General features: G+C 47.1%; 1 protein-coding gene across 2 annotated transcripts in view; it reads right to left on the bottom strand.

Moving 5' to 3' along the window:
* NUP133 (nucleoporin 133) overlaps nt 1-23153 on the bottom strand; it is an 899557-nt gene that overhangs the window by 848276 nt on the left and 28128 nt on the right. For both annotated transcript variants that reach the window (XM_082249111.1, XM_082249110.1), the window contains exons 2-3: nt 8447-8547; nt 1163-1261 (exon numbers count right to left, since the gene is read on the bottom strand). In XM_082249111.1, coding sequence (XP_082105237.1) covers nt 1163-1261; nt 8447-8547 — 200 coding nt within the window. The remainder of the gene's footprint in view (nt 1-1162; nt 1262-8446; nt 8548-23153) is intronic.

A 23153-nucleotide genomic window follows, 5' to 3' on the forward strand; every position in this document is an offset into this window, starting at 1 on the left:
CAAAAGGGATACTGTCTAGCGAAACCGCTTAAGCACCGACATAATGCTTTTAGGTCACTGACTCATCAATTTTGCCAAATAGGCGGAAAAAGGGGACACCTTTTGCTGCTTTTAGGGAGCTACGGGTACCAAAAGGGAACAGACACCTGACTCAGCAGCAGCTGCATCCTCCAATTTTTTTAAGTTGCCTGCACCGATACAATCAGTACATTCACCAGTGTGGTTTCATGCGCGGCTGCCGTAGAAGAGTAATCTCCCTATCAGAGGACTTAGTGCGTGGATGCAGACCCAGAAGGGTCACTACACATACCAAGCTCACCTTGAAAACAATCAGGATTGTTGAACACACACAAAACAGGCATGTGAGAGTCGTCGACTGCAATACCGCAAGGGGACGCAGACCCAGGGCCAAAGAATGGACCACCTAGTGGACCCAGTGAAAAAATTAAGGGGGGTGGGGGGGGTGGTCGCCCTCCAAGCCTCTCGGAGGCCCACATGAAAATAAATTGCTCCCTTAAAGGGGGCTGCCCACATGACGCGGAGGAAGGGTACCCAGAGGGTCTGCAGAGCTAAAAAGGGGGGGTGCCCTACGCAAAATGGTGGCATGCTATCAAAAGGCGAAAGCCCCCACAAGTAAGACGCCTAGTAGGCCACAGCTTACATTATAAGTGGAGACCAAACCGCACAGATTTCATCTAAGGGGAGGAGGGTGGCCACAAGACACTCGCCTGGGGCTATGCCGCTGAGGAGCCGAGGTCGGTTTGTGCTCGCAGGCTGGACTAGGGAAACTGTAAGGCTCTAGGATATCCAGTCCGTCGCCCAGTCCAGCAGTTGATTGTAGTTCTCACAGGAACAAAAAATATTTAAAACAAAAAAAAAAAAAATCAGTTTGAAAAAGAAAAAATGCTAGGACTAGAGATTCCAGCAAGGAACTAGGTAGAAAAAAAAACAATGCCTATAGCAGGAAATGGGAGAATACCACCCGGGACTGCCCTATAGGCGTAGAAAAGATTTTTGCTGCCTAGTGTCCTATTCCTGTAGGTAGCAGTATAACCCAATGGTCAAGAAGATTCTGGAGCTGTGTCCATCAATGAACGAAGGAAAATTGTATCTTATATCCTGTGTGCTTACATTTCCACAAGTGATTAAAAGGAACTGTTACCTGTGAAGACGAAGAATCACATGACTGAGCAGATACAGCAACCAATTCTGCAGAAGACGGGAATTCGCTAGGTGGGAGTTGCAACTCTTTGCACATCAACTATGAAAAAAAAAAAAAAAAGAAAAGGCTTTGTTAATGCAGTGTGAGAATCCTATATAAATTCCTCAAAAAGCTTACACTAATAAAATAATTCCTGTCATCCAAAACAATTATCGGAGTGTTGGATGCCTCTACCTGGTGGCTGCTACTTTGTTCCCTCTACCCATCATAAGCTTTATTGTGAAGACCAAATACTTTTTAACAATGAAAAACAAACTAGGTAATTTTGGTGTGTGGGTTATGGTTAGTGTGTGGTGTGTTTTGTTGAAGGAATAAATCCAGTTTGTGACACATTATAACAGTGCTTAGAAATGCGTTTGCTCCTCTTCTCCCAGTAGAATGTAGAGTTTCCTCTCCTATTCTATGCAGATGAAGTCCAGATGAGAGCAGAAGGTTTCTCACTACCCAGTAACTGCGGCAGCAGGGCAGGCCTTTCTTCAGGATCCACTGGTTACATCGCTGGTAATTACTTTCTCAGGGCTTGCAGGTCTGTCTGTACCACCCTGATTCAAATTCCAGGCTGTGGGTACTGTACAAGCTCAATGTCAGTTTTGTTTCTGGAACTTATAGCCTCTCCAGGTATTGGGCAGTTTATAGTATTTCTATAGATACTTAAATAGTGAAAATATTAACCACTTCGCATCTGCACTATATCCAAAGGCGGCTACTGTGCAGGCTTAGTTTGCCGGTGGGGCATCCACAGGCATCCCGTGATCGCGCTGCCTGTGCGTTCTGCGATTGCCGAGTCCTTCCGGCTGATCACAGATCAGGGTAAAAGGCACAATCACAGCAGTCCTTTACCATGTGATCACCTGTGTCCATTGACAGCTGATCACTGAAGTAAACACAAGCCGGTTATCGGCTTTTCTTTCCTCACGCTGACAGCGTGAGAGAGGCAGAGATCCCAAAACCATTGTGTTAAAGGAACATTGGCACTAATAATCTATCAAGGATTATACAGTGGTTATAAAAAGTCTACACACCCGTTAAAATGTCAAAAGGCAAAGAAATAATTACAGAATTCTCCACCTTTAATGCGACCTATAAACTGTACAACTCAGTTGAACAAACTTAAATCTTTTAGGTGGAGGGAAGTAAAAAAAAAAAAAAAAAAAAAAAGTGTTCACACCCTTAAACCAATACTTTGTTTAAACACTTCTTGATTTGATTACAGCACTCAGTCTTTTTGGGTATGAGTCTATCAGCATGGCACATCTTTGACTTGGCAATATTTACCCATTCTTTGCAAAAACACTCCAAATATGCCTGATTGCAAGCGCATCTCCTATGAACAGCCCTCTTCAGATCACCCAACAGATTTTCAATCAGATTCAGGTCTGGGCTCTAAATGGGCCATTTCAAAACTTAAATTTTCTTCTGGTGAAGCCATTCCTTTGTTGATTTGGATGTATGCTTTGGGTCATTTACCTATTTGCTAAAGCCCATTTAGGAACATCCAAATTCCTACAAAATTTGGCTCCTAGATCTCAGCCTCTTTCCTAAGGCCATCCCTCTAGTTCTCTACCTCCCCACCTCCATTTCTCTCTCCACCCCTTCACAGCAAATCTACTCTGGCTAACCCCCTTGCAAAGACATACAATAACCAATCCTGTCACCAAGCATAGCTTTTCTATATGGGATAGACTAAAAGTTAGCTCCACTTAATCCCCCTCGCAATCCCCCACTGTCATGAAGACACAATACCTCTTTACTCAGCCTGGTAATCCCCATCTTCATTCACAGCCTGGTCTCAAAGAAGGCCTACTAAGGGCTCACCAATTTTACACCAATAACTCAATATCACCCTTTTCCAAACCTGAGGGGATTTAATCACATGGCCTCCCTCAATCTGAATTTTTTAGATAGCTACAGATCAAACACTTCTTCCCTGCCAGTAAACCACCCGACACTTCTCCTCCCCACTTCACCACTTTTGAACAAGTCTGCAATAAAGACCCCTACAGACTAGGGTTAATTTCAGACCCATATGCTCATCTAACCCAGCCATCATCCACTGCACCAACCTACACAAACAAGTGGAAAACAGACCTCAACTTGACCCTCAAACCACGTAACTGGACTACTATATGGCAAGCAACAAAATCATCCTCTAACATCATAGCCCTGGAAACTAACTACAAAGTACTAACCAGATGGTACTGGTCCCCCACAGAATCTCTAAATTCCTTCCCCACTGTACCCACAATGTTTTAGAGCAGGCAATGTGGCCCACTACCCCCATTTTTTTTTTTTTTTTGCTGGGGGGGGGGGGGGGGGGGGGGGAAGGAAGTCGAGTCGGAGGCAAGGCCACAGCGGCTTCCAAATAACTGTAGGCAGAGGCTGCCTTGGAGGGGATGGGAGGGGGGTGGAGGGACAATCACCGCCAGGTAACAAACAGAGCAGGGATCTCCTGCTTACCCGGCGGCCGCTGCCCTATGATAGACAGCACATTGGTGAAGTCTATCATAGGAGCCAGTCCAGGAGACAGGACTTCGTATGATAGTGGTTGCCGGGTAAGCAGGAAATTCCCGTTCTGTTTAACATCTGCTCTCCTCTTCATTGCAGGCTGCATTGGATGGGCATGCACTGGTGAGGCTGCATTGGATGGGCATGCACTGGTGAGGCTGCATTGGATGGGCATGCACTGGTGAGGCTGCATTGGATAGGCAGGCACTAGGCTGCATGTGCCGTGCAATCCCCCGGCTGCTGTGGGAGACTTCAGATGTCTGCAGTCAGTGACAGAGCCGCTGCTTCCTGGATAGTTCTGTCTGTCACAGGAGGAGTGATATGAAATGCACTCCACCTGTGATAGGAGCAATACCGGAAGCAGCGGCTCTGCTCTCTACTGCAGTCGCTGCTTCCTCCAGCAGTACCCGCCAGCAGTCTGCAAAATAAGTAGAATAAGGCAATAGCATTAGCGGGACTACATTGTTGCAATATATGCTTTTTAATAACTAGTTGTGCTTTGTCATAATATGTAATGTCCTTGTTCATAAATGTATGAATAAGGACATGACATTTTCTGGCTTCCCAAGTCATATGTGCTAGGAGCGCAACTAGCCCCCAGCACTAACTGTGTGTGCAGCGTTTGACTCCAGCCACCATCACCACTTCAAATCACGGACGGCAGTTTGAGTGCTCCTTTAATATCTCTCAGAGGTAAACCTCTGTATACTGATTCCATTTCATTTGATCCTCCTCTAGTGGTGTTAAATTAGTGCAGGGAGAGGGGGGTTGGGGGGGGGGGCGTGGCAGCAAGGGAAGGGCGTGGCAGAGTTTTATTAATTTCTATACCTTAAACTATAGTATATATTTTAAATGTGGCCCGAGAAAATTTCTCTACACTCAATGCGGCCCAGAGAAGCCAAAAGGTTGGACACCCATGTTTTTGAGGCTGTAATACTCATGGCACACACGCCCACATATGGTGGGAATGCCCAGTAGCACAAGCTTTCTGGTATGAAATGTTGAAACTTCTCTGAACACTCTTCAGTAAACCACTGACACCAGACCCCACAATTGCCCTCCTCAACAACAAACTCCAGTCAGTAACCCACCGACAATTCAAACTCCTATAGGTCACCACGGCAGTTAAACAGGCTATAGCTAAAGCCTGGAAGTCTCCTACACTATATATCCCAACAACGAAACACAAACGACCAAGCAATGGTACTTGACAAAACTGAAGAAATAATCCTGGACAAAGTCCACGTTTATGAAAAACTGTGGGGACCGAGGATTACCCACATCCTATCCCCCGATTTGGATTAATCACTTCTCCCACCATGCCCATCTAACCAAACACATCATATAAATTACTATCCTCCCGAGGAACCCCCACCCCCCTCAGTCCTATTCCCCTCTCCCCCGATATGGCAGGTACTGTACATTCCTAGGTTTTCTCTGTTAAACTTCAATAAAAAAAAAAAAAAAAAAAACTTTGAACAAGAAAAGTACATATTTAATGCATTGTTAGGCGACATTGCCCCACACTGCTGTACATGACCTGCTCCAGACGTGAAATTTGGTGAATGTTGTACACATTTTCCACAATGATGGACTCTGCCCAAGGCTTTGCGTTTCATGCTCTACACTACTTAGCGCCACAATCATTTACATATGAGACAAGGCATTTTATTTTTCTGCTGTCATAAAAAAAAAAAAAAAAACCCTGATTCAATATTTGTGTTTGGCAACTGAATATTTTTAGAAATATTAGAAACAAAAAGGAACAGTTTAATGAATGGACATTATAGCCATTTGTGTATGTGGGGAAAACTTGCGCCAATGCCGTCAAGTTGAGCCGCACGTAGCCTCGTTTTTGTGTGGTACATGGAATGCATACCGTGCCATACCCGGAAGCCCCGTGCAGCAAGCGGGAGATAGCTGAGTTGCGTCCCACAAGGCTTCCCAAAGTGTTTTTTCCACTATACCTGTACCACCGTTTTTATTTATATTTGTATTTTAACAAACTGTTGCATCTCTGTTCACTTACATTTTTTAAAAAAATAAATACAGTTTACCTACTACACCATGTGGAATGTGATATTGAAATTTTAAAACGCTCACCTGTAGGAGGATCCAGGACCACCGACGGCTGGGACCCCCGCTGGACACTTACCTACAAGCTCTATTGACCCACTTACCGTAAGGTACTGGGGGTCAATACCATCTGGTGAGTTTGCATTGCCTACTATACTAACACAGGAACACGAAGGGTGACACCACCATTGCACAATGTGTTCATTTGCAGCACCGTCATTGAAACAGAGGCGGCTCTAGGCTTTGTGAGGCCTAAGGCAAAACTTGGACATGAGGCCCCACATGCCCATAATGGGAAATATAATTCAAGCGATAAAAATTAACTGTATAAATTGCATATATTAAGAGCCTTAACCTTTGTACTATGAATTCACAGTTTCTAGAATTTTCTCTAACCAATTCTTCTTTAATCAAAGATCATTAAACATCGGGTATGTGTCTGCTCTTACATCACAGTCCTCAGCATTTCCCTATAGGTCATGATTCCCTGAGTCCCTCCTTCCATCAGAGTTCAGTGTCCCCCCTTACATAAGAGTTCTCCTTAAATCAGATTTCACCCAGCATCTCCTCACATCAGAGTCCACAGAATTCCTAATTACATTAGAGTCCCCCTTTACATCAGAGTCCCCCCCTTACACTGTAAGAGTGAACTCTGAAGACTCTGATATAAGAGGAGTTCTGGGAACACTGGTTTAGGAGGAATTTTGTGGACTCTGAAGCAGAGTCCTGGGAATCCTGATTTGAGGGGGAGAGCTGGGGACTCTGATGTAAAAAGGAACTCTGAGTCCCCCTTACAACTCCCTTCCTCAGTCCGCAACAATCTAGGGCACGACAAGTCCCACTGCAGAAGACTGCCATACCCGAGTCCCCACAGAGGGCACTGTAAATTCCAGCATAGTGCACTGCCATTCCTCCCTGAGGAATGGAAGCCTGCTATGCTTGGATTTGTACTGCTCTCTGTAGGGGACTGAGGAGCTACTGCCTGCTATACTAAGACTTGTAGTGCCCTCTGTGGGGACTAACGCATGGCAGCCTGCTATTCTGGAACTTGTAGTGCCCTCTGTGAGGAACTGAGGATTCCTCAGTCCTCCACATTCTAGGGCACTATAAGTGCCAGCATAGTGGGCTGTCATTCCTCAGTCCCTCACAGCTGGGGGGAAAAACAACACAGAGTTAAACATCTAAAGGACAACTCCAACCAAAACTACCAATAATGTACAGAGTCCATATGCTATACAATGTCACAGCCCCGCTACCCCTCACCTTCCACCTGGGGTGCTGTCATTGTGTAGGGCACCCAGAGGCCCCTTTCCTTTTCCCCCAGCCACCCAGGGGCCATCTCCTTTTCCCCCAGCCACCCAGGGGCCATCTCCTTTTCCCCCAGCCACCCAAGGGCCATCTCCTTTTCCCCCAGCCACCCAGGGGCCATCTCCTTTTCCCCCAGCCACCCAGGGGACATCTCCTTTTTCCCCCAGCCACCCAGGGGACATCTCCTTTTTCCCCCAGCCACCCAGGGGACATCTCCTTTTTCCCCCAGCCACCCAGGGGACATCTTCTTGTCCCTTAGCCAACCAGGGACCCTTCCCTTCTCTTACAGCCACCCTCTCCTCCCCAGCCACCCAGGGCCTTCCCCTCCTCCACCAACCATTCGAAGACTCTTCCAACTTCCCTGGGGCTCCTCACCCTCTTTGCGTAGTAGACACAGCAAATCTTTGACCAGCCTGCAGTGACAAGTCGGGGCCTGGTTGGGGCCAGGGCAGAGCTCTCCTCCCAGAGCAACAACCGATGATAGCAGAGTGAGCTGACCGGGCAGTCACTTCCTACTGATGCAGGTACACGCCCACCGATTCCTCCACATCTTAGCATTACATGATCAGACGGCCAATCCCCAGGCAGGGAAGGGGGGGGGGGGCAAGTGTCGGCGAACAACAGACACCTGGCAGCCGCAGTGAAGGGACAGCAGCACACTGCTGCAACTTTTATATCCGAGGATTTAAAGCAATCTTTTACTTAGATTTCCCTGACTGCGCCCTTCTAAATGTTGTCACTCCGCCACTGTCCGCAAGGCCCCTGTAGGTGTGAGGCCTTAGGCGACCGTCTAATTTGCCTAATTGGAGAGCCGCCTATGACTAGCACATCCAGTTGGGATAATTACCACATTCTATTTGGACTATATGGACACTTTTTTGCATATAACCTGTGAACTCTTCACCTTGCATTGTTTGCACATACAATATTGGAATATACTATTTGTGTTATAATTATATTTTATGTCATATGTGTGTGTTATATATATATATATATATATATATATATATATATATATATATATATATAAGTGCACTGACTGCTAAGTCACACTAAGCATAGCACTTGCACTTTAATTTGGTATACAAAACACAAGTGCACAGCAATTAACATGGGTATTATCTCACTATACAATTCAATTAAAAGGCTATGCACTATGGGTAATATCCCATATTGTACCTCAAGGTTGTTCACAGCAGCAATCCTCTAGTCTTATCTAAATATGCACAGTGATTGCACTAATACACATTGCACTTTATATTAAATATTATATTATTTTTAGCACGGTATATATCTTTTAAATAGGGATATGCGCGGTGAATTATAGTCATTTACCTTTACAGATGGAGACTGGCTGATCTTCCAGATTGTAATGTGATCGCCATATACTAACCAGGCCCATCCTAAGTCACAGACGTTGAAACTTAAAACTTGATCTGATGAATTTAAGAAAAAACAAAGTCTTAAAAAAGAAATATTCTTGTTAAAAAATAACCACCCAACTTACACCAATTAAACACAGGAGAGTAAATCTATGATTAGTAAAATGGATTACCTCAATTTTTTTTTTTTTTTTTTTTTGCAATAGTTTACTATAACAGATTTACATACACCAAATTCTTAAAAACAAATATATTACACACATAGATATATATTTATTTATACATACATATACACACATACACCAAAAAAAAAAAAAATTAAAGAAACTTTTTAATCAGAGTATAGCATCAAGTCAATTAAACTCCTGGGATATTGATCTGGTCAGTTAAGTAGCAGAGGGGGCTGTTAATTTAATTAACACCAAAGCAGTAGAAACTAACAGGTGCACTACATGGGCAACAATGAGACAATCTTTACAACAGGAATGGTTTTACAGGTGGAGGTCACTGACATTTTTCCCTACTCTTTTCTGACTTTTTCATTAGCTTTGCATTTGGCTAGGGTCAGTGTTGCTACTGTTAGTATGAGCCCCCCCGAAGAAGGTGCTCAACCCATCAGCAGGACCGGTATTCTGCTCCTTGATTCAAGGAGGAACAGGTGCTGTCAGAGCCCTACAAAATGACCACAGCAAGCAAATGGTGTGAATGTCTGACCAAATAATCAGAAACAAGACTTCATGAGGGTGGCCTGAGGTCCTCTACTGGGCCCTGTGCTCACTGCCAGGCACCGAGGAGCTTGATTGGCATTTGCCATTGAACACCAGAATTGGCAGGTCCGCCACTGGCACCCTGAGCTTTTCACAGATGAGAGCAGGTTCATCCTGAGCACGTGACAGACATGAAAGGCTCTGGAGAAGCCGTGGAAAACGTTATGCTGCCTGTAACGTCATTCAGCATGACCGGTTTGGTGGATTGTCAGTTATGGTCTGGGGAAGCAAATCCGTGGAGAGATGCACAGACCTCTACAGGCTAGAAAATGGTAACCTGACTGCCATTAGGTATCTGGATGAAATCCTTGGACCCACTGTCGGACCCTACAACAGTGTAGTGGGTCATGGGTTCCTCCTGGTGCATGACAATGCACCGCCTCATGTGGCGAGAGAATACAGCAAGTTCCTGGGGGATAAAGAAAATAATTCATACCATTGTTAACAAAGGTGTTGTAGAGTATTTGATCAAGTAAAATAAACTACAACACTAGCAGTGCTAAAAAAGGTCCATTGAATAAACCAGTGTCCTTAATGACTCATAAACCATATAAAGTGCAGTCCATACAGTAATACATCAGGCACAATTCACCAGGGTAGGGGAGTGAAGGGTCTTGACTGTTCCTCCAAAGATAACACCACACTCTAGTGCTCCCCCCCCCTTTGGATGAAACACTCACCAGAACCTGGTGAATATAGAGCCTTAAATCCACCAATCAACGGGTGTACTGATCACTGCTGGGCTGTACCACACTCCTCCTTCCTCCAGAATTCCTCCGCTCAAAGTTCATGCAATTGAACAAAGTGGGGGCAACAATAGTGTAATTCTGCAAACTTTTATTAAAACTACACACAGTAAAGCCCCTCTCCCCTCAAGATGTCTACTTACAGGAGGGTAATGGAGTGAAGGCATAAAGGATCAAAATATGCACACTGGATGACCGATTCAAAACATTTCTGCAGTCCAATAGGAATCCCGAATGGTGTCCTATGCGAAATATTCTGTGACCGCGCACATCAGCTCTGACGTTTCGTCCTCACGACTTCCTCTGAGAGCCCATGTGTGCGGCGCGGTCGAAATGCTTAAATAATGACGCCGGAGCATGCGCACCTGCGTCCGTCTAAAGCGTCACCCGGAAGTACACCTTTTATTTGCTGCACAGCTTACATCGGTGCTCCGATGTACGGACGTGTACTTCCGGCCAGGCGTGACGACGCACATCCGCCGGCGAACTCAAGCCCAATAGCTGCTGACAACATCCGGTTATACCCCCGGATGTACGTCACCGTCGGGATGTTCCGATACCTTCTCTGCGGACACCCTCTTGAATCGAGCCCAGGAACCTAATACAATCCGAAGAGCGCCATATACCCTCAGGATGCATAAGTCCTCCCACTCGACTGTGAATTTATCACCAGCCTTTATCTATAGGGCAATTTAAAATGTATTTGTGATATGCAGCATCCATATTTCATACTGAATGCCTTACACTTTACACCGGTAAATATCATAAGCATAACTGCAATAAAAACAAATAAACGCATCAAGCATCAAATATGTGGTCTGGTATATACGAGTGAATAAACCATATACTTCCAACCATAATATATGGATAGCAGATAATATACATAAAATATAAATATCTGCAAATATTAAAAAACCTTCATTAGAGAAGGATATATTATATAAAGACATATAAAAAATTTAAAAAATTTTTACACAAACATGGAATCAATCTAAATATCAACATTGTATATAAAATTTAAACCTTAAAACAGACATTAGAAAAAGACACAAAGGGAAGGGAAAAAATGAAGAAGAGATGGGCCTCAAAGACCTCAAAAATAGATGTTACCAAATATATGTTTTGGGAATATGCTGCCAACAACAATCTGGATAAGAACTACCTCTAAATATTAATAATTACTAATGAAGCAGTTGATATCCAGATCAACGTTTAGACCCTTGGGGTATAAGCTATCCGTCAGATAAATCCAGTGTGTTTCGCGTTTCGATATTTCACGAACTCTATTTGAGCCCCTCCATACCGGTTCCACTTTTTCTATACCCCAAAATTTGAGCTGAGTAGGATCCCTATTGTGGAAATCTCGGAAATGGAGTGACACACTGTGATCCTTGAACCCATTACGGATGTTAGTAATGTGTTCCGACACTCTCGTGGTTATTGTCTGTTTCGTCCTCCCAATATAAAGAAAATTGCAGGGACACTGCAGGCAATAGACCACGTGAGTGGTATTGCACGTAATAAGGTCTTTTATTTCGAAGGATTGGCCATTAGATGGAGAAGTAAATAAAAGACCTTATTACGTGCAATACCACTCACGTGGTCTATTGCCTGCAGTGTCCCTGCAATTTTCTTTATATTGGGAGGACGAAACAGACAATAACCACGAGAGTGTCGTGGTCTATTGCCAAATAGTCAAAGGCCTGCCACAATCTTTCCTCAAATGTCTGTCCATAGCAGCTCTGGCACTAATATCCCAGGACCTCCCCATATCTGTGTGGTTGACGAGGGGACTCCGCACCCTGAATCATATCCTGTCAGCATCAGGAATTCAAAACTTTCCACAATCTCCAAAACACGTTTGGACTGCCATCCAGCTCCTTTTTTCTTTACCTTAGGATACACTCACTCAATCAGGTCGCCCCATTCTCATGCTCTGCGACCTGTCTCTCCTGGACCCTCTTCTACAATTCTACGATACTCCCAAACCAGCAGTCAAAGGAATACCCCTTATCTACAACTTGTTCATGCAACTTCAAGGTACCCATTGCTCCTCATCTATAGACTTCTGGTCTCAGTTACAACCAAACCCACCGCAGTGTGAGGTATGGCATCAAGCCCTCCTGCTACCGTTAAGGGCTTCACATTGTATCTAACATTGGGAATTCCTGCAAGAACTGTTCCACAAGTGGTACTCAACTCCGGCTAGCCTCGCCATTATCTACCCTTCCTCGTCTCTATTATGCTGGCGAGGCTGTCAAGAATCTGGATCCCTTCGGCACATCTGGTGGTCCTTATATTAAACCGCACTGGCATTCTATTTCCTCGTTCCTCTATTCCCTTTGCCACATATACCCTCGCCATTATCCCCCCCCCCCCCTGGATCTACTCTTAGGGCTTTCGGTCCCTACTTGGCCCTCACAGATCAGGACCCTAGCTACACATGTTCTAATAGCGGCTCGCCTTGCACTGGCAAGAGCCTGGAAATCCCCACAACCTCCCACGTTGGCTGACACTATACTTCTACTAAACAATCACTTTCTAATGGAATTTGCCTTTGCCAAGGCCAACTTGACCACCACAGCTTTTTATAAGCATTGGACACCATGGCTCTCCGATCAGAGGAGTGCCGATCTCTAATTCTCATCTGGAAGTGAAACCTTGTAATCCTATGCCCTGCTTACTCGAACCACTCCTCCTTCCCTGCTTTGTTTGTAATATATCTTACATAGGTTGTACAATACCTTGCTGGCAACTGGGGAACACCCAAAATGATCCACTCTGTCTGACGTTTGTTAAATATGCACTGAGATTTCTGATCTACATATATCCTCTTATACTCGGATCCAGTTACAGTATTTTCCCATATTGGGTAACCGATTCCAAACGTTTTGTAATCCTTTCAGACTCTACGTACAGAGAGACCCAATCTCCCCACGTTGCCGGCAGGGTCTAGCCAATATATTATTGACATGATTGTGACTATGTTCAACTAGTTTTATTGCTTCTATTTGTTTTTTCTTTTACATCTTTGTACGCATTGAACAACTTTTGACGCTCCAAATGTTTGTACTTATTTTTCCTTGAAACATTTTAATAAAAAGATAGTTGAAAAAAAAAAAATGGACGGATTGCAAAAAATACCCAAAAAAATACAAACCCCCAAAAATTATTCAAATAAGTAAAAAAGGTCAAGTCTAAGCATGTAGGCCCTTTGCAAAATAATCAGGAGTGGGTGACTGGAGACAAAGAAAGCAAAATTTATTAAGTACTTTCTTAGCTTCAGAGTTCCGCTCCGCTCAGGGTTAGATCGGCACATATCAAGCCTCCCGCTCCTGCCTGACTCACCGCACATCGCCTGCCGGACTCCCCTTACCGATCGCCGCTCCGGGCTATGAGGAGACTTCGCCTCAATCCGCCGCCGGTACAGAAGCTCTCAGCCTTCTTCTTGCCCATGCAGCGTGTACACAGCCAAGATGGCGCCACTGTCGGGCTCCAGCTTCCAGCTCCACATCCATCCGCGGTCAGATCCGCTCAGGAGCAGCTGCATCCACCACCTCAGGCAAGTCCTCAGCCTTCCTCCTCTTCTCCTTACTCTGAGCCCTCATCCCCCACATCCAGAAGCCCGGTCAAATCTAGGCGGCGGATTGAAAATCCCCACCTTGAGGCCTACTCCTCTCCCATGGACACCATTGCGGCCCCATCTCCGGACCCCTTCCAGAACTCTCCCTTATCAGACCAACCTCTTTTGGTAGCACTAATGAAGGAAATGCTTCAAACCCTAAGAACATCCATCCACCTGGATATGCAATCCTGCATCAGGGAGTGCAAAGCGGACATTGCTGACATGGGGGATAGGGTTAATCAGGTTGAACAGAAAATGTGTGGCTTTACTTCACTACCTCATTTAACTCATTAGTGGACTCGCAGTCCGCACACCATGAGGTTATCTCCTTCATGCAAGCCAAAATAGCTGATCTAGAAGATGGGTCTCGCAGGAATAACCTGAAGATTTGTGGTATCCCTGAGACCATCCAGCCGCAACAACTCCCCTACTTTGCAAAAGATGTTTTCCTTGCAGTGCTTTCCTCCCCTCTGCGGATCTCACAATTGACAGGATTCATAGAGTCCCCAAACCCTCTTTCTTACCCTCTGAAACCCCTTGAGATGTGCTGATGCGCATACACTTTTTTCAAGTTATAGAAAATATCCTCTCTGCCTTTCGCCAGCTCTACGATCTGCCTCCCCAAGCTGCCAACGTTCAAGTCTTACCTGATCTATCCCAATTCACTCTCCAGAGACGCCGCAATCTCTCCTTCATAACTAAGGTCTTACGCAACCATAAACTTAACTATCGCAGGAAATACCAAGCTGGAAACTATAACACAATGGCTCAAAGCACTATGCCTCCTCCATGGAGGAAGGTATTTGCCTTCTCCACTCATGGAACATCCTGCCAGAAGTTCAGGACACGCACGACAAGGCTGCTCTTCCACCACCCAACCATCTCTGCCAAGAATGGCACACAGTATCCCACAGACGGTATTCCAAGAAAAACAAAGGAGCTAGGGAGGACCTGCTCCTTACCTCACTATCCTACAAATTCCTGAGCTTCCTGCGGGTACTCATTGATGTACCCGATACCCTCCGCACCCAGCAGTGTTCACTGCCCTGACCCTCCCAAGGCCACCTTTTTTACTGTTATACCTTTGTTTTTTTGCTTCACGGTTTTTACCGCCCATACGGACAAGTTCACCTTCAATCCAAATGTCAAGTTTTGTTACATAGTTGCATAGTAGGTGAGGTTGAATAAAGACAACAGTCCATCTAGTTCAACCTGTGTAGGTGCGTGCAGCTGTAATCATCTCACATACCCCTGAATGTTCTGACCCTTAGATGTACGTCGAATAGTCTTTTGAAAGCCACCATACTACCCGCAGAAACCACCTCTTGCGGTAGAGAATTCCACAATCGTGTAGCCCTAACAGTAAAGAACCCCCCACATTGCCTGAGGTTAAAACGCTTCTCTTCTAATCGCATTGTATGCCCCCGAGTCCTCATGCAATCCCTTCGACTGAACAGCTTTTTTTCTAAGCTGAGATCCCCATTGAGATATTTAAAAATTGCTATCATGTCCCCCCTCAGGCGTCTCTTCTCCAGGGAGAATAAATCAAGTGATTGCAGACGCTCTTCATAATCAAGGTCCCCCAATCCCCTAATCAGTTTAGTTGCCCTTCTCTGGACTCTCTCCAGCTCCAACACATCCCTCCTGAGGACTGGCGCCCAGAACTGGACAGAATACTCCAGATGCGGTCGGACCAGAGTACCAGCAAGAAACACAGCCTCATCCTTCTTTACAAGCTCACAAAACCACTGTGTATTAAAGGAAAAAAGAGGACTAATAGTGTATTACCCTTGAGATTTATTCAAAAAACAGTTGATAATGCACTTACAATTAGATGTCTTGTATTCAGCATAAACCTAGGCATACGAATTCCTGCAAAGGCTTGCGGCCGGCTGCAGCACTGACAGCAAGTTGTGTGTGACGTGTGCGCCTCCTAGGACAGGAGTGAATTAAAGTTTTCCTTTAATACACGGTGGTTTTGTGAGCTTGTAAAGGATGAGGCTGTGTTTCTTGCTGGTACTCGTTGCCATCTAGTGGAGAAAGAAAGGTAGAGCGGTTCTACATCCCACTTCAGGATTTTAAAGAGGAAGCAAGGCGGTGGTTTCACTGAACAAGTGCATACTTATTACCATCTGGTAAGAGGCTAATTCTTGTTGATTTACACGTGGTGTTTGATCACAAGGAGATTGGATATTTTTTCAGCACAAGAAAATATAGTTGCACCTTATTTATTTCCGTTTGGTAAGGATGAATTTCACTCGGTGGTGGATACACGTATTATTTGGATAGAATACAATTCTACTCACCTGCACAATATTTATGGACACTTATGAACTTTTATGTTTATGCACCAATTGATTTGCATTATCAATTGGCTTCACAGATTGATATAGGTTATATATATTTGCTTTTGTTGATTTGGTTCACACAGATATATGTTATATATTCATTATTTATTTGTTGTTTAGCGCACCCCACACCACATATACATTGCATGCTGTTGCCTAGTCTATCAACCAAGACTCCCAGATCTTTCTCCATTTTTGATTCCCCCAAGGGTTCCCCTCCTAATGTGTATTGTGCTTTTATGTTTCTAGTCCCCAAGTACAAAACCTTACACTTCTCCACGTTAAACCTCATTTGCCAAGTTGTTGCCCACTCCGTTATTTTGCCCCGGTCATCCTGTAGGATATCTGCTTCATGCTGTGCAGTTATTGCCCTGCCCAATTTTGTGTCATCTGCAAAAACTGATATCGAACTACTGATGCCGTCCTCAATGCTGTTTATGAATAAATTGAACAAGGTTGGTCCCAGGACTGAGCCTTGGGGGAACCCGCTTACTACCTCAGACCAGTCTGAGTATGTGCTGTTTATTACCACCCTTTGGATACGCCCTTTTATCCAGTTCCATATCCAAGGGCAAACCTTGCTGACGATACCTGCAGACCTTATTTTATAAATTAAGCGCTTATGGGGAACTGTATCAAACGCCTTAGCAAAATCTAGGTACACCACATCCACTGGTCTGCCCCTATCAAGCTCACAGCTCACCTCCTCATAGAATGTTAAGAGATTGGTTTGACAAGAAAGCCCATTTGTAAACCCGTGCTGGTTACTGCTGATGATGCTGTTGTCTTTAGCAAACTCTACTATATAGTCCCTTAACCCCTCCAGAAGTTTACATACTACTGATGTCAGACTGACTGGCCTATAATTTCCCGGTATATGCCTCTGACCCTTTTTGAATATCGGAATCACGTTTGCTTTCCTCCACTCCCCTGGTACATCTCCTGTCCTAATTCTGTCAGCAAAGATCAGGAACAGTGGTCTGGATATAACCTTACTGAGTTCCTTGAGTACTCTCGGATGTACGCCATCCGGGCCTGGTGGTTTGTTTGTGTTAAGTTTATCCAGCCTTTCCCTGATTTCACCCTCTGTTATCCATAGTGGCAAGTCCTGTGTATTACTACTAACCATACAGTCATGGTCAGTGTACCCCTCCTTTTCCTGTGTAAAGACTGACGAAAAAACGTAATTTTTGTAAAATCTTACCTGTAAAATTCCTTTCTCTGAGTCCTCCGACAGTCGCCGCCTCTTCATATTCGTCACAATGGGGTATTAAGACTTTGCTCCGAAGGAGTAGCTAGGCAACAGAATATGTTAACATTAAAGCTTTTAACATATCCCACCCTCAAGGGGTGGTCCCCTCAGTCAATACCCTCCTACTTCCTGCAACCATATCTCAGTTTCAGTGGAATAGCAGTAGAGTATACAACCAAACCCCAAAAGAGGGCGGGGGCGGCGACTGTCGGAGGACTCAGAGAAAGGAATTTTACAGGTAAGATTTTACAAAAATTCAGTTTTCTCTTACGTCCGACAGTCGCCGCCTCTTCATATTCGTCACAATGGGGACGTCCCAAAGCAGTGCAAACATGAGGGGTGGGAAACGCATCCACGCCGTAAGGCAACGCAGTCTCCACATCAAAGAAAGGAACCTTACCAAAGGAAGGAAACCAGCTGGGCAACAGGAAAAAAACTTGCTCAACAGGAGCAACAACCCAGGAAAAACAAAGAACCAGGGGATAAAAACGTATCCCAACAGCCAGGGGTCACAACAAGGGACCCTAGTGAACTGCCGCACTAAGAACCTTGCGGCCAAAGGAAGCATCCGCCGATGCCTGAACATCTGCCTTGTAGAATCTTGTGAAAGTGTGTACACCTGGGCCACAGAAGCCCCATGACGACAGGCCCAAGACGTACTCAGAGATCTAGTAGAGTGCGCCTTCACAGCCATAGGGGGAACTTTCCCCTGCAAGGCATATGCCTGTTCAATGGTCTGCCTGATCCATTTGGCGATGGTAGAGGCCGACGCCGTCATGCCCTTCCGAGGACCCTCTGGAAGAACAAACAAAGAATCCGTCTTTCGAAAGGACTCAGTCGATTTAAGGTAAACCCTAATCGCCCGAACAACATCCAAAGAATGCAACCTCACCTCTTTCGGATGTTTAGGCTTCGCGCACAGCGAAGGCAAGACAATATCCTCATTGAGATGGAATTCCGAAACTCGCTTCGGAAGAAAAGAAGGATTAGGTCGCAAGACCACCTTATCCAAGTGAATAACCAGATACGGAGACTTGCAGGACAAAGCCGCCAGCTCCGACACTCTGCGAGCCGAAGTGACCGCAACCAAAAAGGCGACCTTTTTGGACAACAGACAACGAAATCTCCCTGATCTGTTCAAAAGGAGCACGTTGTAACACAGATAGAACGAGATTCAAGTCCCAAGGGGGCAGAGGATCCCTCCTAGGAGGAACCAGATGCCGCACTCCCTGAACAAAAGTGCCAACCAAAGAGTTGGAAGCCACGGGACGTTGAAAAAGAACGGCCAGCGCAGACACCTGACCCTTGATCGTAGCCAGCGCCAAACGCTGATCGACACCTGTTTGAAGGAAGGACAACACTCGAGAAACCGAGTACGTGCGGGGTGAAAACCCCCTGGACTCACACCAGGCAAAATAGGCCTTCCAAGTACGGTAGTAAACCTTCCCCGAGGAAGACTTCCTCGCGTTGACCAAGGTATGAACGACCTCAGGGGAGAGACCCCTCTCCTTCAGGACCTCGGTCTCAACAGCCAGGCCGTCAAAGCCAGCGACTGTAAAGCAGGATGGTATATCGGCCCTTGAGACAGGAGATCGTCTCGAAGAGGTAGACGCCACGGGGCGTCGACTGCCAGATTCACGAGGTCTGCGTACCAGGACCGGCGAGACCAATCCGGCGCCACAAGAATCACCGTGCTGCGTTCCGAGTGTAACCTGCGAAGGAACCTGGACAGCAACTGAATCGGTGGAAACGCATACATCAGCTTGTACTGATGCCACGGGGCCACTAACGCGTCTGCCTGAGGGTCGCGCGTCCTTGCCACGAACCTTCTCACCTTGTTGTTGAGACGAGACGCGAACAGGTCCTCATCTGGAAGTCCCCACTTTGCGTACAACATCTGGAAGACAGCTGGGTGGAGAGACCATTCCCCTGATCCAGGGTCTGGCGACTCAGATAGTCTGCCTGCCAGTTCTCCACCCCCGGAATGTGAACCGCCGTTATCGCCGGGACATGAGTCTCGGCCCAAGACAGAATGTCGGCCACTTCCCGAGCCGCTCGGGCACTCTTGGTGCCCCCTTGGTGGTTGATGTAGGCCACCGCCGTGGCATTGTCCGTCTGCACCCGAACCGGACAGCCCTGCAGCCGGTCCGTCCAACGATGAAGGCAGAGATTTATCGCACGCAATTCCAGAATGTTGATCGGAAGGGAGGACTCCCCCTCCGACCAAGTTCCCTGGGCGGACAGAACGCCCAGAACACCACCCCAGCCCGACAGGCTGGCATCCGTGGTGATCACCGTCCACGAGATAGGACGAAAAGACTTGCCCCCCGATACCATCGGGGACTGGAGCCACCACAGAAGATCCCTTCTGGTGCGATGGTTCAACGAGATTTGAAGATCCAGAGATTGAGGTCGCCCGTCCCACCTGGACAGGATCTCCGTTTGGAGACCCCGCGTGTGAAACTGGGCGAAGGGAATCGCCTCGAAGGCCGAGACCATCAATCCCAGACATCTCATGCACGTCCGCAGAGACGAGTGCGGAATGTCCCTGAGGGACCTGACATCCTCCTGAAGAGTCCTGATTTTGTCTTCCGGCAGGAAGACCTTCGCCTGGACTGAGTCCAGGATCATTCCCAGGTAGGGAAGACGAACCGACGGACTCAGCGTCGACTTTGGAAAATTTATCGTCCAACCAAACTCCTGCAGAGTTTGCATCGTGACAGACAGGTCCTTTTCCAGACCCTGGCTGGACGCAGACCGAACCAGAATGTCGTCCAGATACCCCAGGACAGAGATGCCCTGGGCTCTCAACAAGGCCAGAACCGGTGCAAGCACCTTGGTGAAAACCTGTGGAGCCGAGGCGAGACCAAAAAGGTAACGCCACAAACTGATAATGATCCTCCGCAATGGCGAATCGAAGGTACCTGTGGTGACCCTCGAAAATCAGGATGTGAAGGTACGCATCCTTCAAATCGATGGAGGCCATGAATTCTCCCGGAACCAGGGCAGCCACCACCGACCGCAGGGATTCCATGCGGAACTTGCGAACCCGCACAAAGCGGTTCAGAGCCTTCAAGTCCAGAATTGGACGAACCTTGCCCTCCTTCCTGGGCACGGTGAACAGATTGGAATAAAACCCCCGAAATCTGTCCCGATGAGGCACCGGAACCACTACTCCCTGAGCCCTCAGGTCCCGCACCGCCAGGTGCAGATCCCGTAAACGCTCTGGAGACAGTTGAAGATTCGAGGGAAAGAATCTGCTCTCCGGCCGAGAGAGAAACTCGATCTTGTAACCAGATCGAACGATTTCCTGAACCCACCGGTCCCGCTAGCGGGCCAACCAGGGTTGAAGAAAACCGAGCAAGCGTCCCCCCCACCCCAAAACTGGGTGAGGGCGCCCCTTCAGGCCGCACTGTTATGGGCAGCGGGTCTGGACTGACCGGACTTCTGTTTACCAGACCAGGGCTTCTTTTGAGAGCCTTGTCCCTTGAACGGTTTGCCCTTGTAGTGCGACCGAAAGGCACGAAAAGACCCCTGAGGAAGCCGAAAATTAGCATGATTCTTCCCAGGAGCCCCCTTAGCCTTGGGGAAATGGGGCAAGAGAGTGCTCTTACCTCCCCAAAAAGGCGAGACCCATCATAAGGCAGATTGGCTAAGGTTTTACGCGAAGATTGGTCCACCGACCAACACTTCAACCAAACCAGGCGGCGAGACAACACCGCCACGCTCTGTACACGTGCAGCCAACGGGACTAAGTCCAAGTCCGCATTACACAGATACATGACACCCTGATGGATTTGATCCACCATATCCAGGGTCGCCGGCGAGGCCGAATCAGTCACTAGGACGCGCCTAAGCATCTGCGTCCAACTTGCGACAGCCTGGGCCGCCATAAGAGAGGCAAACAGAGCTTTAAGCATCGAACCCGTAACAGAATAAGTATGACGGGCAAGAGACTCCATTCTCCTATCCATGGCATCACGGAACACCGGGGTATCCTCTGCAGGAATCGCAGTGGATTTGTTTAAAACCGCAATTGCGTGATCCACCGGGGGTGGCACACACCACCGTTCATCAGTGGAAGGCGAAAAAGGATAATGCAGCTTGAACCTACTTGGCACAGCAAAAGGTTTGCGTAAGTGGCGCCATTGTTCCTTAACAGCGCGCTGAAAATCATCATTGCAGGGAAAAACCTGTGGTGTCCTGCGTTTTCTCTGCGTCACATAAGCCGCCAAGGCAGCGGGAGGACACACTTCATCCTGCAAACGCAGCGTTTGTTTTATGGAAGCAATCAATTCATCCATGATTGCAAGCTCTTTAGGCGAGCCAGGGGGAGAATTATCAACCCCCTCAACTTCAGCCTCCACCTCGGACCCCACGAGATCCAGGGAGGAACGGGACCCTGATAAGGAGACCCCCGCCATAACAGCCCCATCACCTTCACCCTCAGAATCAGAGGAAATAGAAACTCTGGGTCTTTTAGTAGATTGAGCAGCCACCAGCATCTGCACCTGAGCAGCAAGGCCAGCCACTATAGCGGCAAAATCCCCCCCTGGGGGGGAAAACAGCAGTCCCCTGGCTTTCCACCAAGGTGGCAGGAAATTTGCCCTCCTGAGAATCCATTGCCCCAATATAATATGCCGGAGAATAAAAGGTTAACTGCCCCTTTAACAAGCGCGGCGAGCGCAGCCCACTGCACCACACACAAGCACAATGAGACCCCCACAGGGACAATAAACTGAACACAGGCAATGGATATAGGAAGAACAGAAGGATAAAACCTGAGGAGATCAGTGCCGCTGCTGCTGCCTCGATCGGTGCACCCAGGAGAAGAGGAAGTGATGAAACCAGGGCGCTCTATTAAAGCCTATGGGAGGCTACAAGAAAATGGCCGCCTACATGGAGAACATGCGGCCGGAGCGAGCACAGGCAAAACCGCCGCTCCTACAATACAGTTATGCAGATAACACTATCCATGGAAAAAAAACATGGCAGATCGCCGCAGCGATCGCTGTATCGTGCCCCAACATGCCAAAAAAACATGCCCCACAACACACAGCTCTTCACACTGAACAACAGGCTGACACAGACAGTGTCACACAGCTCCCCCCCCCCTTGCAGCCCACAGCATGCAGCAGAGTGATAGGGAGACAAACAGTGTGAACAGAGGCAGGTTACACAGTCCCAGACTGACACCCCCCCCCCCCCCCGACAGACAGGTCCCCGCATAGATACACTTACCTCTCAATGGCGTGGGGGACCCGCACAGGCGAACAAGCCTCTGCCCATGAGGCAGGGAGAGTCACATTCAGGACGCACAAAATGGGGGTCAAGAAACCGCACAGCGTCCAGTCAGGTAGCCACCTCACCAATCATCCCTGCACCGAACAGGGATGGGTCGTTCACTGCGCCAGGAGCGTTACCTGGCTGAACGCTCGATGGCAGGCTGGGAAGCCACTGACCCACGACCTGCGACCAGGGGGATCAGCCCGAGACCCAGCCCGCATGATCCTCTTCATCAGAAGAACTAACTGATGCTGACAAAAGAACAGCTAAGTAAAGAGAGAGAAAAAACTCAAACAAAAAATCAAAAAAGAAGAGAAGAGAAAGGCTGAGGCAAAAAGCCCCAGCACAGAGAGAACCAGCTACTCCTGACAAGCTAGACATTGAAACTGAGATATGGTTGCAGGAAGTAGGAGGGTATTGACTGAGGGGACCACCCCCTGTGGGTGGGATATGTTAAAAGCTTTAATGTTAACATATTCTGTTGCCTAGCTACTCCTTCGGAGCAAAGTCTAATACCCCATTGTGACGAATATGAAGAGGCGGCGACTGTCGGAGGACGTAAGAGAAAAAAGCATTCAGCACGGTTGCGTTTTCAGTGTCCTCTGTAACCATCCTCCCATCTTTGTTAATGATGTG

This window comes from Pelophylax lessonae (assembly GCF_965119305.1).
Source record: "Pelophylax lessonae genome assembly, chromosome: 3".
Taxonomy (NCBI): Eukaryota; Metazoa; Chordata; class Amphibia; order Anura; family Ranidae; genus Pelophylax; species Pelophylax lessonae.